The 17796-nt window shown below is 41.2% G+C and overlaps 1 protein-coding gene across 1 annotated transcript in view; it reads right to left on the bottom strand.

The window, feature by feature from the left end:
• Nucleotides 1-16930, bottom strand: part of LOC128636550 (putative uncharacterized protein DDB_G0271982) — a gene marked incomplete at its 3' end in the record, with an annotated part of 32743 nt that extends 15813 nt beyond the window's left edge. The window contains exon 1 of the mRNA XM_053689545.1: nt 16710-16930. Within this exon, the coding sequence (XP_053545520.1) occupies nt 16710-16930 (221 nt within the window). The remainder of the gene's footprint in view (nt 1-16709) is intronic.
• Nucleotides 16931-17796: the final 866 nt, after the last annotated feature.

Here is a 17796-nt window from a genome sequence, read left to right as displayed (position 1 = left end):
TTGATGAAATATGCTGCCATTTAGTGGTTTAAAAACCAAGTAATGTAAGAAATTTAAATTTGTATTTTTACTAAAAAAGATCAACTCTTGACCAATAAGAGCTACAATGATATGTTCATTATAAATTACTTGTTTCCCTTAAAGGGACATGAAACCCACATTTTTTTCTTTCATGATTTAGAAAGAGAATGCAATTTTAAACATCTTTCTAATTTACTTCTGTTATCTAATTTGTTTTATTCTCTTGATATTCTTTGCTGAAAAGCATATCTAGATATGCTCAGTAGCTGCTGATTGGTTGCTGCACATAGAAGCCTCATGTGATTGGCTCACCCATATGCATTGCTTTTTCTTCAAATAAGGATATCTAAGAAATTAAGCAAAATAAATAATAGAAGTAAATTGTAATGTTGTTTAAATTTGTATGTTCTATCTGAATCATGGAAGAAAGATTTTGGGTTTAGTGGCCCTTTAAGGGATCTTAATTATTAAGTAGCTATTTCACCACTGCCAGTAATAAGGTCAGAAAACCTGTTTCCAGCTCAAATTGACCAAAGCACTGCCAGGAAAATCACAGTGCCTGGCTTTAAGAAAGCGGGACTATTTCAACTGTGCTCTAGTTCAGATATCAATGAAGGTACTTGAATAAAAATGCAAACAGAAAGATAAATGAGAAAATCCAACAACACTGAAACAAAAGAAAATACTCTTTTTGCAATTCAAAGTAGGGCTGGTCCTAATTTGGAGAGGAAAAGCTGCATTATTATACTCTACAATCATATTAAAATAATTACTATTACAAAAACAATGTGCACAATTTAGGGTAAATAGTTTTAGTGTAAAGTAACTTACATAGTTAATCATATAACACAGCCCAAAATGTAAATCTGCTACTTCTGGTTACATTTATGCCTATGAGAAGGAAATCTCAAACTTAGGCAAATATTTCAGCCATTTCATGTCCTTATTTCTATATTTAAAGAGACAGTCTCGTCCAAAATAAACTTTCATGATTCAGATAGAGCATGTAATTTTAAACAATTTTCCAATTTACTTTTATCACCAATTTTGCTTTGTTCTCTTGGTATTCTTAGTTGAAAGCTTAACCTAGGAGGTTCATATGCTAATTTCTTAGACCTTGAAGAATGCATTTTAACAGGTTTTTCACCACTAGAGGGTGTTAGTTCATGAATTTCATATAGATAACACTGTGCTCATGCATGTGAGGTTACCTGGGAGCTATCACTGATTGGCTAAACTGCAAGTCTGTCAAAAGAACTGAAAAAAGGGGCAGTTTGCAGAGGCTCAGATACAAGATAATCACAGAGGTAAAAAATATATAAATATAACTGTGTTGGTTATGCAAAACTGGGGAATTGGTAAAAAAGGGATTATCTATCTTTTAAAACAATAACAATTCTGGTGTAGACTGTCCCTTTAATGTTACTTTTTTAATTTAGCCTCAGACTTAGTAATTCCCGCAAACAACCAAAAAAGCTGTACTGAGCCATGCTGATAAAATGTGTGCTGGGTCACCATCTTTTAGCAGCACCATATGGCTTTTTTTATTGATATTGTCCTTCTACTGCTGTTGTATTACAGATTACTGCTTCTCTATTTAGAGCATATGAATAATTGTAATTCAGTGTAATTTAATAAGATGGCACATTTGTTTTAAGAAATAAAAGAAGTTTACTGTACAGCTGAAAAGTGACAGACAATGCAGGTGGGGGACAGAAAGTCATAGGAGGTGTTATATAGATATTCAGAGAGAGTGCTATACAGGTAAATATTAGTATGTTACCTCCTCGGCAGCAGTGGCATGATGGCAAACTTGTCCAGGTCCGGTCCTCATCGCTGCCGGTGGGAGGTGCGGCTCGGTAGACTGTCTGCAAGACTAGAAGTTAGTTGGCTAATGGCTGGGCTGGCTATGTCTGACTTAGACAGAGAACTTCTTTACTAGTTTGCTCCTCCTCTGCTGCAGTCTACTCCGCGCCAACCCCACCTCACCCACACATGGCAGCTCACTGGGGTGTCTCACTCCGCGCCTTTGTCTGTCGGCTCTTTCTTGCCCAAACAACTTGGTAGAGGGCGCTGATTGGCTGGGCTGCTCTTCCAGAGGCTGATTACTGACATAGCCTCATTGAGCATATGGGCCGCGCAAACTAAACGAGACATAAGCCTCAAGCACCACTGGGTGGCAGTGTCTAGATGCTCATTTGCTCACACATATCCATATTGCGCAATAGAGGGGGAGCTGAATGGCTAACAGCCTCTCCTTCTTTGCGCAATATGGATATGTATATGGTATGAACATAGAATCTATCTAATCGGTCCTCAACAAAATAGTTAACTGACTGTTTTGCCACAGGGTGTGGGGGGTAGGGGTTGGTACCTTAAGATACCCCAAAAAATATTTAATATTTAATAAAAAACTTTAAAAAATATATATTATTTTTTAAAACATTATTTAAAAAACTGGAATTGCACTCATAAGACAGGTGAGGCGCTGCCTCACCTGCCTCCTATGACTGCACGTCACTGGGTCCGACAGACGTTTGTTAAATAAGGGCCATAGTCTGGACTGCCCAGTCCTTAAAAGGACTTTATACATTCATTTTTTCTTTGCATAAATGTTTTCTAGATGATCTATTTATATAGCCCATAAAGTTTGTTTTTAAAAAAAATGTATAGTTTTGCTTATTTTTAAATAACATTGCTCTGATTTTCAGATTCCTAACCAAGTTTTATGAGAATACCGTCAGCTACCTTCTCCAGCTTGCTCCTGTTTGTGTAAAGGGTCTTTTCATATGCAAAAGAAGGGGGAGGGGGGAGTGTCTTATTTCCCACTTGCAGTGGGCTTTCCAGCTCCCTTTTCAACAAATTGAGAGCTTCTAAGTAAGTTTTTAAACAGTTTTATACTGGATTTTTATATCAGTATCTTTGCATCTTATTTTTTATAGTAGTGTCTATTACATGCAGTTATATGAAAATGAGTGTATACTGTCCCTTTAAGGGGTTAAAAGGTGACCCATTTAACACAAGCAATCATATCCATGAATTCTGTTTTAGCCAGAAATGTATCCAAACCATTTTTAAATGTCTCTAAGGTAATGGCATTCACTAATGAGTTCCACAATTTTAATGCTCTTAAATTGAAAACACATTTCCGTTGCAGGAGATTAAGGGGCCGATTTATCAAGCTCCGTATGGAGCTTGATGCCCCTGTTTCCGCTCGAGCCTTCAGGCTCGCCGGAAAAAGAAGTTATGAAGCAGCGGTCTAAAGACCGTATGCTGTCGGCATTTATCGATGCGCAGCGGACATGATACGCTACAACTCGGACCTGATCCAACAGTGAGGATCAGGTCCGACAGACCTCGCTGAATGCGGAGAGCATAACGCTCTCCGTATTCAGCATTGAACCAGCAGCTCTTGTGAGCTGCTGTTGCAACGCCGTCCCCTGCAGATTCACGGCCTATCGGCCGCCAGCAGGGGAATGTCAATCAACCCAATCGTACTCGATCTGGTTGAATTGTGGCGATGTCTGTCCGCCTGCTCAGAGCAGGCGGACAGGTTATGGAGCAGCGGTCTTTAGACCGCTGCTTTATAACTGGTGTTTCTGGTGAGCCTGCAGGCTCGCCAGAAACACGGCCTCTCAAGCTCCATCTGGAGCTTGATAAATGGGCCCCTAAGACTTCGCCAAAAGACCAGAGCATTTTTAGCATTTTTGCCATCACTACATATAAACAGAAATAGAGCCTTGTTTTTTTTATTTACCTATCAAAACTATATATATTTTTTTAGTAGACAACCAAAAGTATTGATCTAGGCCCATTTTGGTATATTTGATGCCACCATTTCACTGCCAAATGCGATCAAATAGAAAACAACTTTAACTTTTTTACAAACTTTTGGTTTCTCACTAAAATTATTTAAATACTGCTTTTGCAATCATGGCACAAATGATTGTAAAAGCTTCTCTGGGATCCCCTTTGTTCAGAAATAGCAGACACATGTGGCTTTGCCATTGATTTTGGGTAATTAGAAGGCCGCTAATTGCAGCTGTGCACCACACTTTTATTATTCCCAGCAGTGAAGGGGTTAATTAGGTAGCTTGTAAGGTTAATTTTAGCTTTAGTGTAGAGGTAAGCCTTCCACATGACACTTCCCACCCCCTGATTCCTTCCTGATCCCTCTCAAACAGCTCTCTTCCCTCCCCCACCCCCAATGGTCACCCCCATCTTAAGTACTGGCAGACAGTCTGCCAGTATGCATTTTTACACCTTTTTTTTTAATTTATTTTTTATTATTATTGTTTTTCTTAGTATAAGATTGCCCACTTACCTTCCCACCTCCCTGATCCCGCCCAAAAAGCTCTCTAACCCTCACCCTTCTAACTAATTCCCGGCCATTTTAGTTACCTCCAGCCGTCTGCCATTACCCAGTTATCCATCAATTATGTTTTTTTTATTTGATGATAATAATAAAACGTTTTTTTCTGTAGTGTAGCTGCCCCCTTCTCATTACCCTACCACCCTCCCCCTTCCAGATCAATGTCCCACCCTCTAATCCCCCTCCACTATAAGAGCTCTTTCCCCCTCCTCCCCCTCCCTCCTTCCCACTTACTTACATTCTAATTTTTTTTCTTTAGCGTAGTGGTTCCACCCGCTCCCAAACCCCTACTGTCCCCATTCAGCGATAGGCTGCCAACTCACCTCCCTCCTAACCCTCCCTCAGACATCACCAACGATCGGCACCACCGCTGCACGATGCAGAGAGGGCCACAGAGCGGCCCCCTTTGCATTGGTACCTCTGCCCGTCTATTTCTGCTCTGCCCCACTCGTGAGGCATGCAGCAATATCTCAATCTCACTACTTTTAGCGAGATTGCAGCAGAGAGAGGTCCAGGACAGCAGCGTCCTACAGGGTACACTACAAACGTTTGTTGTTAAGGGCTTAAAGACCAGTGTTGTACAGGGTACAGCGCTTAAGGGGTTAATGGGATTAATTGGAGCTTTTTTGTAAGTATATTAGATTTGTATAGGTTGAACTCAATGGTCTTTTTCAACCTCATCTACTATGTTACGGTGTGGTTACAATATTATTTATGTTTTTTAATATTGTGAGTTTGGGAGAGTGGTGATTTGGATTTTAGTATAATGTGTGGGTTAGCTCAATGCTGAGGATTTTTGTTTTTAACCTCAAGGGATCGATTCACTTGAATTATAGGATGCATATTTTTTTTAAATTAAAAGCATGAGTGAAATTATGCCTGGAAATATATGGAGCATCAGTATGGCCTTTTATTATGTGTGTCATTGTATGTATGTGAAAATGAGAATTGCTTGCTGTATTGTTCTACTATTGACTCAGATCCTGCATGTTTTTAGAGACTATCAACACAAAATCAGGTCACCATATGAAGTGCATTTTTTGCATAGTTCTGTTTGTTATTAGACCTTCTAAAACATGTATATGATATCTCACTCTTCCCCCTCTCTCTTTATATATATATATATATATATATATATATATATATATATATATATATATATATATATATATATAAATATATATATATATATATATATATATATCTCTCTATCTATCTATCTATCTATCTATCTATATCTATCTATCTATCTATCTATCTATCTATCTATATATATATATATATATATATATATATATATATACTGTATATACACACATCAAAACAAGGCAGGCAAAGGGCTTTATCAGAGATACATACATATACATGTGTATATATGTAATGTATGTATGTGTGTGTGTATATATATATATATATATATGTATACATATGTATTTATGTATTTATATGCGTATATATGTATTTTCAGACATATACACACATAAATACATATGTACACATACACAGACATACATATATAAAAGTGCATTGGAGCCCTTTGCAGTTAAGTAGCTGAAAACATGAAAAAGCATATTTATGCAATATTCATATTTAATAAAGTCTTTAACAGTGCATTTACTGTAAATATTTCACATTACAATGTTCTTCACCTAGAGGAATATGTTTTATGTATTTTTAAATATCTGGATGTATAATGCATTTTAAATCATAATTGTAAGGGATAAAAGTCCATACTTGACACAGATGAATAACTGTTTACATGCAAATAAGACCAGTCAGTCCAGTTTGTTGCGGGTGTGTGTTTAAAGCAGTGGAGGCCGTAATTACACCAAAACACCATATAAAGCCTACATGTTTTTGTATAAACAGATAAACAAGTATTTGTTCTTTAAAGGGACAGTCTAGTCAAAATTAAATTTTAATGATTCAGATAGGAAATGCAATTTTAAACAACTTCCCAATTTTCTTTTATCATCAAATTTGCTTTGTTCTCTTGGTATTCTCTGCTGAAAGCTAAACCTTGGTAGGTTCAAACTGATTTCTAAACTGTTAAAAACCGCCTCTTATCTTAGTACATTTTGACAGTTTTTCACAACTAGACAGTGCTAGTTCATGTGTGCCATATAGATAACATGGTGCTCACTCCCGTGGAGTTATTTAAGACTCAGCACTGATTGGCTAAAATGCAAGTCTTTCAAAAGAACTGAGATAAGGGGGCAGTCTGCAGAGACTTAGATACAAGGTAATCACAGAGGTAAAAAGTGTATTAATATAAACGTGTTGGTTATGCAAAACTGGTGAATGGGTAATAAAGGGATTATCTATCTTTTTAAACAATAACATTTCTGGAGTAGACTGTCCCTTTAATTCTTTTTCTTTGAATTCTTGTATCAGTATTTCAATACTCATGTTTTGAAGTTAACTCTGTTAGGGAAACTGCCGTCACAGAAATAAACACCTTATTGCTTTATAAAATTAATCATTGTTTTCATGATCCTGCTTGAGATATTTACCCTAGGCAATGATGGTGAGTTGGCACTTAAAGGGTCATCATTTTTGTAAAGTTTCATACTCTAATTCTTTAGTGTAATTGTAAGACTATTGACCCTGCAACTCTATTGGCTAGATTACGAGTGGAGCAGTAGTTTGCTCTCCCGCTTGTGCGCTAACTGCAACAGGATTAACATATTCTCCCATATACTTCAATGGAGCGCAAAAAGTGGGGAAACCACCCCCCCACCCTTACTCACTTGCAAACCCGAATGTGTTTTCTCAAGTGCGCTAACCTGACATGAAATATATATATTTCACATTCCAATGTTCTTCACATAGCAGGATATGTTTTATTCTGTCTATCTATCTATCTATCTATCTATCTATCTATCTATCTATCTATCTATCTATATATATTACACTTAAGTATACAGATATACACCTTGTTTTATTGCGCTTCGCTTTATTGCATTTTGCAGATTTTGATCTTTCTATAAATTGAAGGTTTGTATCAATCCTGTGTCAAGCAAGTCTATCGGCACCATTTTTCCAACATGTATACACATATAAACACATAAATACACATGGATACACATATATACACCCCTTTATATACACACCACCCCAAAAATTAAGATTCAGATAATAGTTAGCATTTTTTAGCAATCAAGTATTTTTTAATTGAGGTATGTACAGTGCTGTTTTTTGTTAGATATAATACTATTGCACACTTTAAGGGACACTGAACACATTTTTTTTTCTTTTGTGATTCAAATAGAGCATTCAATTTTAAGCAACTTTCTAATTTACTCCTATTATCAAATTTTCTTTGTTCTCTTGCTATCTTTATTTGAAAAAGAAGGCATCTAAGCTAAGGAGCCAGCCAATTTTTGGTTTAGACCCTGGACAGCACTTGTTTATTGGTGAGTGAATTCATCCACCAATCAGCAAGAACAACCCAGGTTGTTCACCAAAAATTCTTGCTTTTCAAATAAAGATCCCAAGAGAATGAAGAAAATGTGATAATAGGAGTAAATTGGAAAGTTGCTTAAAATGGCATGCTCTATCTGAATCACGAAAGAAAAAAAAAATTGGGTTCAGTGTCCTTTTAATAGACTAAAGTATAGTGTAAATAACACTTTTATATGCACTGGGAAACAAAAAATGAGTGTGACTCACTTTATTGCTATATTCGCTTTATTGCAGTGGTCGTCAACCAAACTCGCGATATCTCAGAGGAACGCCTGTATATGTATGTGTATATATATATATATATATATATATATATATATATATCAATCCAAAGTTACCAGCACTCACTATATGAATCCAACGTCGGGGTGCTCCCAAGATATCAAAATAGATTGGTGGTTCAAGTGAACAGAGGCACTCGCCGTGAGTAAAATTGTGCTTTTATTTTCTTATGAGTAAACGTTTTCGGGCTGTGATGCTCGTCATCAGACTCCTGAAACAAAATATATATATATATATATATATATATACCAAGGCAGGTGAACCCAGCACACTTTAGTAATCCCAACCACCGTGGTGCTCTTCAAGCAGGATAATAGTATTGCAAAATAGGAAAAGTACTTCTCCGGATTTGATACATCAACTACATTTATTGTATAAACGTTTTTGGGGTTGCCCCTGTCCTCAGATACAGTATAAATGAAAATTTCTACTCACTATCCTATATACCCTCTCACCCAGTGTACATATCTGCCAGAAATGCGCGCAGAGCCGCAGCGTACCTCATCAGCTACTGCGCATGCATGATGAGCACTACGGATGCCCGCACAGGCCAAATGACAAAGCTAAGATTAAAAACATGAACAAAAAACATAGGCCTAGATTTAGAGTTCGGCGGTAGCCGTCAAAACCAGCGTTAGAGGCTCCTAACGCTGGTTTTGGGCGCCCGCTGGTATTTGGAGTCAGTGATTAAAGGGTCTAACGCTCACTTTTCAGCCGCGACTTTTCCATACCGCAGATCCCCCTACGCCATTTGCGTAGCCTATCTTTTCAATGGGATCTTCCTAACGCCGGTATTTAGAGTCGTTTCTGCAGTGAGCGTTAGAGCTCTAACGACAAGATTCCAGCCGCCTGAAAAAAGCAGGAGTTAAGAGCTTTCTGGCTAACGCCGGTTTATAAAGCTCTTAACTACTGTACCCTAAAGTACACTAACACCCATAAACTACCTATGTACCCCTAAACCGAGTTCCCCCCACATCGCCGCCACTCGATTAAAATTTTTAACCCCTAATCTGCCGACCGCCACCTACGTTATACTTATGTACCCCTAATCTGCTGCCCCTAACACCGCCGACCCCTGTATTATATCTATTAACCCCTAACTTGCCCCCCACAACGTCGCCGCAAGCTACTTAAAATAATTAACCCCTAATCTTCCGACCGCAAAGCGCCGCCACCTACGTTATCCCTATGTACCCCTAATCTGCTACCCCTAACATCGCCGACCCCTATGTTATATTTATTAACCCCTAATCTGCCCCCCTCAACGTCGCCGACACCTACCTACACTTATTAACCCCTAATCTGCCGAGCGGACCTGAGCGCTACTATAATAAAGTTATTAACCCCTAATCCGCCTCACTAACCCTATCATAAATAGTATTAACCCCTAATCTGCCCTCCCTAACATCGCCGACACCTACCTTCAATTATTAACCCCTAATCTGCCGACCGGAGCTCACCGCTATTCTAATAAATGTATTAACCCCTAAAGCTAAGTCTAACCCTAACACTAACACCCCCCTAAGTTAAATATAATTTTTATCTAACGAAATAAATTAACTCTTATTAAATAAATAATTCCTATTTAAAGCTAAATACTTACCTGTAAAATACATCCTAATATAGCTACAATATAAATTATAATTATATTATAGCTATTTTAGGATTAATATTTATTTTACAGGCAACTTTGTAATTATTTTAACCAGGTACAATAGCTATTAAATAGTTAAGAACTATTTAATAGTTACCTAGTTAAAATAATAACAAATTTACCTGTAAAATAAATCCTAACCTAAGATATAATTAAACCTAACACTACCCTATCAATAAAATAATTAAATAAACTACCTACAATTACCTACAATTAACCTAACACTACACTATCAATAAATTAATTAAACACAATTGCTACAAATAAATACAATTAAATAAACTATCTAAAGTACAAAAAATAAAAAAGAACTAAGTTACAGAAAATAATAAAATATTTACAAACATAAGAAAAATATTACAACAATTTTAAACTAATTACACCTACTCTAAGCCCCCTAATAAAATAACAAAGCCCCCCAAAATAAAAAATTCCCTACCCTATTCTAAAATACAAATATTACAAGCTCTTTTACCTTACCAGCCCTGAACAGGGCCCTTTGCGGGGCATGCCCCAAGAATTTCAGCTCTTTTGCCTGTAAAAAAAAACATACAATACCCCCCCCCCAACATTACAACCCACCACCCACATACCCCTAATCTAACCCAAACCCCCTTAAATAAACCTAACACTAATCCCCTGAAGATCTTCCTACCTTGTCTTCACCATCCAGGTATCACCGATCCGTCCTGGCTCCAAGATCTTCATCCAACCCAAGCGGGGGTTGGCGATCCATAATCCGGTGCTCCAAAGTCTTCCTCCTATCCGGCAAGAAGAGGACATCCGGACCGGCAAACATCTTCTCCAAGCGGCATCTTCTATGTTCTTCCATCCGATGACGACCGGCTCCATCTTGAAGACCTCCAGCGCGGATCCATCCTCTTCTTCCGACGACTAGACGACGAATGACGGTTCCTTTAAGGGACGTCATCCAAGATGGCGTCCCTCGAATTCCGATTGGCTGATAGGATTCTATCAGCCAATCGGAATTAAGGTAGGAATTTTCTGATTGGCTGATGGAATCAGCCAATCAGAATCAAGTTCAATCCGATTGGCTGATCCAATCAGCCAATCAGATTGAGCTCGCATTCTATTGGCTGTTCCGATCAGCCAATAGAATGCGAGCTCAATCTGATTGGCTGATTGGATCAGCCAATCGGATTGAACTATATTCTGATTGGCTGATTCCATCAGCCAATCAGAAAATTCCTACCTTAATTCCGATTGGCTGATAGAATCCTATCAGCCAGTCGGAATTCGAGGGACGCCATCTTGGATGACGTCCCTTAAAGGAACCGTCATTCGTCGTCTAGTCGTCGGAAGAAGAGGATGGATCCGCGCTGGAGGTCTTCAAGATGGAGCCGGTCGTCATCGGATGGAAGAAGATAGAAGATGCCGCTTGGAGAAGATGTTTGCCGGTCCGGATGTCCTCTTCTTGCCGGATAGGAGGAAGACTTTGGAGCACCGGATTATGGATCGCCAACCCCCGCTTGGGTTGGATGAAGATCTTGGAGCCAGGACGGATCGGTGTACCTGGTATGGTGAAGACAAGGTAGGAAGATCTTCAGGGGATTAGTGTTAGGTTTATTTAAGGGGGGTTTGGGTTAGATTAGGGGTATGTGGGTGGTGGGTTGTAATGTTGGGGGGGGGTATTGTATGTTTTTTTTTACAGGCAAAAGAGCTGAAATTCTTGGGGCATGCCCCGCAAAGGGCCCTGTTCAGGGCTGGTAAGGTAAAAGAGCTTGTAATATTTGTATTTTAGAATAGGGTAGGGAATTTTTTATTTTGGGGGGCTTTGTTATTTTATTAGGGGGCTTAGAGTAGGTGTAATTAGTTTAAAATTGTTGTAATATTTTTCTTATGTTTGTAAATATTTTATTATTTTCTGTAACTTAGTTCTTTTTTATTTTTTGTACTTTAGATAGTTTATTTAATTGTATTTATTTGTAGCAATTGTGTTTAATTAATTTATTGATAGTGTAGTGTTAGGTTAATTGTAGGTAATTGTAGGTAGTTTATTTAATTATTTTATTGATAGGGTAGTGTTAGGTTTAATTATATCTTAGGTTAGGATTTATTTTACAGGTAAATTTGTTATTATTTTAACTAGGTAACTATTAAATAGTTCTTAACTATTTAATAGCTATTGTACCTGGTTAAAATAATTACAAAGTTGCCTGTAAAATAAATATTAATCCTAAAATAGCTATAATGTAATTATAATTTATATTGTAGCTATATTAGGATTTATTTTACAGGTAAGTATTTAGCTTTAAATAGGAATCATTTATTTAATAAGAGTTAATTTATTTCGTTAGATAAAAATTATATTTAACTTAGGGGGGTGTTAGTGTTAGGGTTAGACTTAGCTTTAGGGGTTAATACATTTATTAGAATAGCGGTGAGCTCCGGTCGGCAGATTAGGGGTTAATAATTGAAGGTAGGTGTCGGCGATGTTAGGGAGGGCAGATTAGGGGTTAATACTATTTATGATAGGGTTAGTGAGGCGGATTAGGGGTTAATAACTTTATTATAGTAGCGCTCAGGTCCGCTCGGCAGATTAGGGGTTAATAAGTGTAGGCAGGTGTCGGCGACGTTGTGGGGGGCAGATTAGGGGTTAATAAATATAACATAGGGGTCGGCGATGTTAGGGCAGCAGATTAGGGGTACATAGGGATAACGTAGGTGGCGGCGGTTTACGGAGCGGCAGATTAGGGGTTAAAAAAAATATGCAGGGGTCAGCGATAGCGGAGGCGGCAGATTAGGGGTTAATAAGTGTAAGGTTAGGGGTGTTTAGACTCGGGGTACATGTTAGAGTGTTAGGTGCAGACGTAGGAAGTGTTTCCCCATAGGAAACAATGGGGCTGCGTTAGGAGCTGAACGCTGCTTTTTTGCAGGTGTTAGGTTTTTTTTCAGCTCAAACTGCCCCATTGTTTCCTATGGGAGAATCGTGCACGAGCACGTTTTTGATGCCGGCCGCGTCCGTAAGCAACTCTGGTATCGAGAGTTGCATTTGCGGTAAATATGCTCTACGCTCCTTTTTTGGAGCCTAACGCAGCATTTGTTTGAACTCTCGATACCAGAGTTAAATTTATGGTGCGGCCAGAAAAAAACCCGCGGAGCGTTAACAGCCCTTTTACCGCCGAACTCCAAATCTAGGCCATAGCGTTGAAAAATACAGATGACAATTGCAGGCAGTTCAAAATATACACATACGGTTGACATTGCATCATATTAATTAGCAAACTTACATTACTAAAGCACAAAAAATTACCAAGAATTGCAAAAATTACAAGAAAACAGCCTAAACAGCTACACATTTCAATAGAGCACAGTGAACTAGTGAAGTCCAAGAAAAGGGATGTTTCATACAAGGGCATCATGTGTGATAAAAAGCATGTGGGTTAAACCACCAAGGTATAAACTAGTCAAGTCAACTGTATGTGCATAGATCATACAGATCTAGAAATAAAGATGCACTATGAAGCAGGCTAACCCTGCTACATAGTAGACAATTAAATGCAAAAATATATACAAAAATGGGGCAATCAATATTGATAGGGTAGAGCAATAATTGGACAAATGTATGTCAAGTACCATTTTGAGCTAGATAAGCAAATAAGACTAACTCAGTTGAATAGTCTGAACTAAAACAGGTTGTATAAACCTACATATTTGAAATATTTGATATACTAACAGGTGGTATATCATATATGCATTCATAAAAGGACATCATGCAGAAGAACAGAGCATAGAGCATATATATGTGCTCACAGACCCTAGTATATAAGCAGGTTAGGTGTTTGCACTCTCACCATCCAACTGCAACCGCCAGGGTGCTATAAAAGTTCTTGTATAAGGTTTGGAATTAAGCACTCGCGGGTCTTTAGACGTCTGTGACAAAGAAACTTTTATTTGTGACGTTTCGGGACAAAACATAGTCTGTGTTTTGTCCCGAAACGTCACAAATAAAAGTTTCTTTGTCACAGACGTCTAAAGACCCGCGTGTGCTTAATTCCAAACCTTACATATATGTGTATATATATATATATATATATATATATATATACATGCATACACACAGAGAGAAGCACACTCACAGGAACAAACAACTGGCTCAATACTATTGTTAGCCTTTTCTATGGCGATTTACCAGCTGGGTGCAGCTTCTTTTAGCCCAGTAATGCTTTTCACAGAGAAGAACTTTCCTGTAGTATATCAGTCTGATCCCGCCTATTATGGTCAGTCAAGCACCGAAATACCAGGCAATTCCTCTCTGAACAAGGAACACAGCAACCCCAGATGATCGTTTCGGCTTTTACTCGGCCTCGTCAGTGAGGTGTAGCAATATTCCTCTGAGCACAGTGAGCAAGGAGTCCAAGTCTGATTTCCCCTTTTTCCCATAGGGAGACTAAATACACACAGAGAGAAGTGCACTTACAGGAACGAACAACTGGCTCAATACTATTGTTGGTCTGTTCTATGGCAATTTACCACCCAGGTGCAGCTTCTTTTAGCCCAGTAATGCTTTTCACAGAGTAGAACTTTCCTGTAGTATATCAGTCTGATCCCGCCTATTACGTTCAGCCCAGTGCTGAAATCTCAGGCAATTCCTCTCAGAACAAGGAACACAGCAAGCCCAGATGATCGTTTTGGCCTTCATTTGGCCTCGTCAGTAAGGTGTAGCAATATTCCTTTAAGCACACTGAGCAAGGAGTCTACGTCTGGTTTCCCCTTTTTCCAATAGGGAGACTAAATACACAGAGAGAGAAGCACACTCACACGAGCGAACAACTGGCTCAATACTATTGTTAGCCTGTTGTATGGCGATTTACCACCTGAATGCAACTTCTTTTAGCTCATTAATGCTTTTCACAGAGAAGAACTTTCCTGTAGTATATCAGTCTGATCCCGCCTATTACAGTCAGTGAAGCACTGAAATACCAGGCAATTCCTCTCTGAACAAGGAACACAGCAACTCCAGACGATCGTTTCGGCCATCATTGGTGTCACGGATACTGGGCTGCAAGGGTAAAATCCATACCCCCTACAACCTCACCCCTGTTGTTTCTCAGTGGTCACAGGCTCCTCAGAGCAACCACAATCCCTGGAAGCTTTGGTTTGCTTGTTTGTGAAGTGCTGGGGTATGACCAGGAAAACCCTCCTAGGCTGGCCGGGCTCCTGGAACTCCCGGTCGGCCGCCCCACCACGAACACCCACCAAACCCCTCTCAGGCTGTCCGGGCTCCTGGAACTCCCGGTCAGCCACAGGACAGCAGGACACCCGCTAACTTTACCCCTGGTCGCTCCAGCAACCATGTGCTCCAGAGCTTCGCTCTTTTAGGGATTAGTAGCCCCTAGGGAGGACCAGAGGTGGGGGAATTACTGGAGGGGAAGAGCTTTGGGAACCAGGGGTTTTGGACACCCCTACCCCCATAACTTCAACGGGCTGTATCTCTGGTCCCCGATAATGAATCATGCCGCTTTTTGGACTGTGGCATCTGGGGACCGAGAGCTTTCAAATGAAACCCTGGAAGTGCCACCGCTCCCCTGGGATCACCCCAAAACAATCACCACTGTGTCATGGGATTCTGTGGGACTATGGTTGCTATGGAGGCGTCGGTCAGTCTGGAGGGGCGGGAATGGCGGGAAAACTGTGGCATTGTCTTCTGTTCTTATCAAGATAAGTGTGTGTATAAAAGATGTGTGTTTTGCTCAATAAAGTCAGCTCTTATTTCACCTGAATGCTAGTCTGTCTAGTCATTTAGGTGGGCTCCTGCTAGAATCACTTTCCTGTGCTACATAGCATCTTGTTCCAGGCAGTGGAAGGACCCCTTTGGCGGAGCTACCCAGTCGGGGTAGCCGGGGATCCGTCACATTGGCTGGCAGCGGTGGGATGCTTCCAACTTCCTGGGACATTCAAACCACCAGCTAGAAGTAATATTGAATGGAGACTCGAGGAAAGACTGTGGGTACCAGGAACAGAACTACCCCCACCAGAGAAATGCTGGGAGAGGACCAGGCGGCCGGTGGGTCGGATGATGACCTGGGAAATGAGCTATCCGTTACAACACCAAGTTCAGCCCCAAGTACAGTATCTACTCTGGGGACATCCACGTCTGATGTACAGCGGGAAGTGCAGTGGCGGTTGGCGTTATATGACACCCGGCCACCAGAGGAGGTCATCACCAAGATCGTTTCGGATGTTACCCAGCTCAAGTTAGCAGAAATCCACCAGTCCATAGGAGGGGTTCCATCAGCCAATGGAGTGCCGGCTCGTCAACCGCACAAGCTACCCCATGGGGCCTTTTGAGCCTACAAGGAATAGGAGGAGGATATTGACTGTAACCTTCAGGTCTTTGAGACCCAATGCAAACTGCAGGGGGTAGCCTATGCCGATAGACTGTCTATCCTGATCGGTAAATTGTCAGGGTGGGCTTTGGCAGCTTTCCACACTACCCCTTCTGAGGACCAAAAGGATTATAACAAGGTGAAAGACCTATCCTTGCCCGATATGGGCTTACACCGGAGGCCCACCGGCAGAAGTTCCGGGCACTAAGAAAGCAGGATGAACAGCCTTTCACAGAATGGACCTACCAATTCACCCGGTCGATGACGTCCTGGCTAGCCGGCTGCAAGGTCACTACTGGGGCCGAAGTGGTACAGCTTTTTCTACTGGAACATTTCTATAATCATATTCCAGTCGAGATTAAAGAATGGGTCCAGGACCGGCGGCCCACCACAGCAGACCAGGCTGCTGTCCTGGCAGATCAGTACACAGATGCCCGCCGCCAAGTTTGCTCTGCCCCACAATCAACTCCCCGCACAGCTTCGGTGGTAGTCCGACCCCCAGCGGCTACCAATAAGCCTCCGGGCCATCCGGCTTTCGTCCCTCCGGCCGGAGTTAGGGACTCACGGGGATGTTTTTCCTGCGGACACCCTGGCCACCTCAGGCGGGAATGCCTGAGTCGGTCCGACAATAGCCGGCCGCTCAGCCAAGACACCTCCAGCTGACAGCTTGGGTGAGAGCTCCCACCCCGACCTACCCAGCCGCTGCCCACTACGCTTATGCACCGGCTGACTATCCTGAATGGGCTGAAGAGGAGGTTGGCACGCTGCAAGAAGCCTACCTGGCATCCACAGACAACCGTCAGCACCACTGCCAGACCGTATGGGTCAATGGAAAGGCGTCTCAAGGATTACGGGACACTGGCTCCACCATTACCCTGATCCAGCCTCATCTGGCCTCCTCTTCTACCGCTACTGGGAGAACTCTTGCTGTTCGAGTGGCCGGAGGTGCCACTATATGAGTCCCTATGGCCTGTGTCCATCTGGCTTGGGGTGCCAGAGCCTGTACTGTGGACGTGGCCATTATTCCAGATCTTCCCACAGAGGTTGTACTAGGAAATGACCTCGGCCTACTTGTTTCCACCTTTTTGGGGGATACACCCCTAGACACCTGCCCAGTGACCACCCGCAGGCAAGCTCAGTGGCAAGCCAACACACCACAGCTGGGGACCCAGGTAAGACCCCCCACCCTGACTCCTCTCCTTCCCCGAGGACCTACCCTCACGCCCCAACACCTAACCCTGCTCCCTGCCCTTCTTTCCCAACCAACTATCCTGGGCCTCCTCTTCTGAATTTGCCCAAGAGACTCTGAGTGACCCGACCCTTACCCCCTTCCAAGACCGAGTAGGGACTGATCCCCAGGGCCCCGGGGAAGAATGGTTCCAATGGGAGAATGGCCTGTTGTATCGGGTCTCCCGGCGGAAGAAAGGGCCAGTGCCCAAACGTCAGCTGGTGGTTCTCGAAAAAATATCGGTCCGACCTGCTGTGAATAGGGCATGATATCCCCTTGGTCGGGCATTTAGACAACTCCCGAACACACCATCGCCTTACTCAGATCTTTTTCTGGCCCAGAATCGCGAGAGAAATTAAGGAATATTGTAGGACTTGCATAGTGTGTCAGAAGGTAGGGAAGACCGGGGACCATACGAAAGCCC

Source organism: Bombina bombina, chromosome 7, assembly GCF_027579735.1.
Source record: "Bombina bombina isolate aBomBom1 chromosome 7, aBomBom1.pri, whole genome shotgun sequence".
NCBI classification, from domain to species: Eukaryota; Metazoa; Chordata; class Amphibia; order Anura; family Bombinatoridae; genus Bombina; species Bombina bombina.
This window is presented reverse-complemented; position numbering and strand designations above follow the sequence as displayed.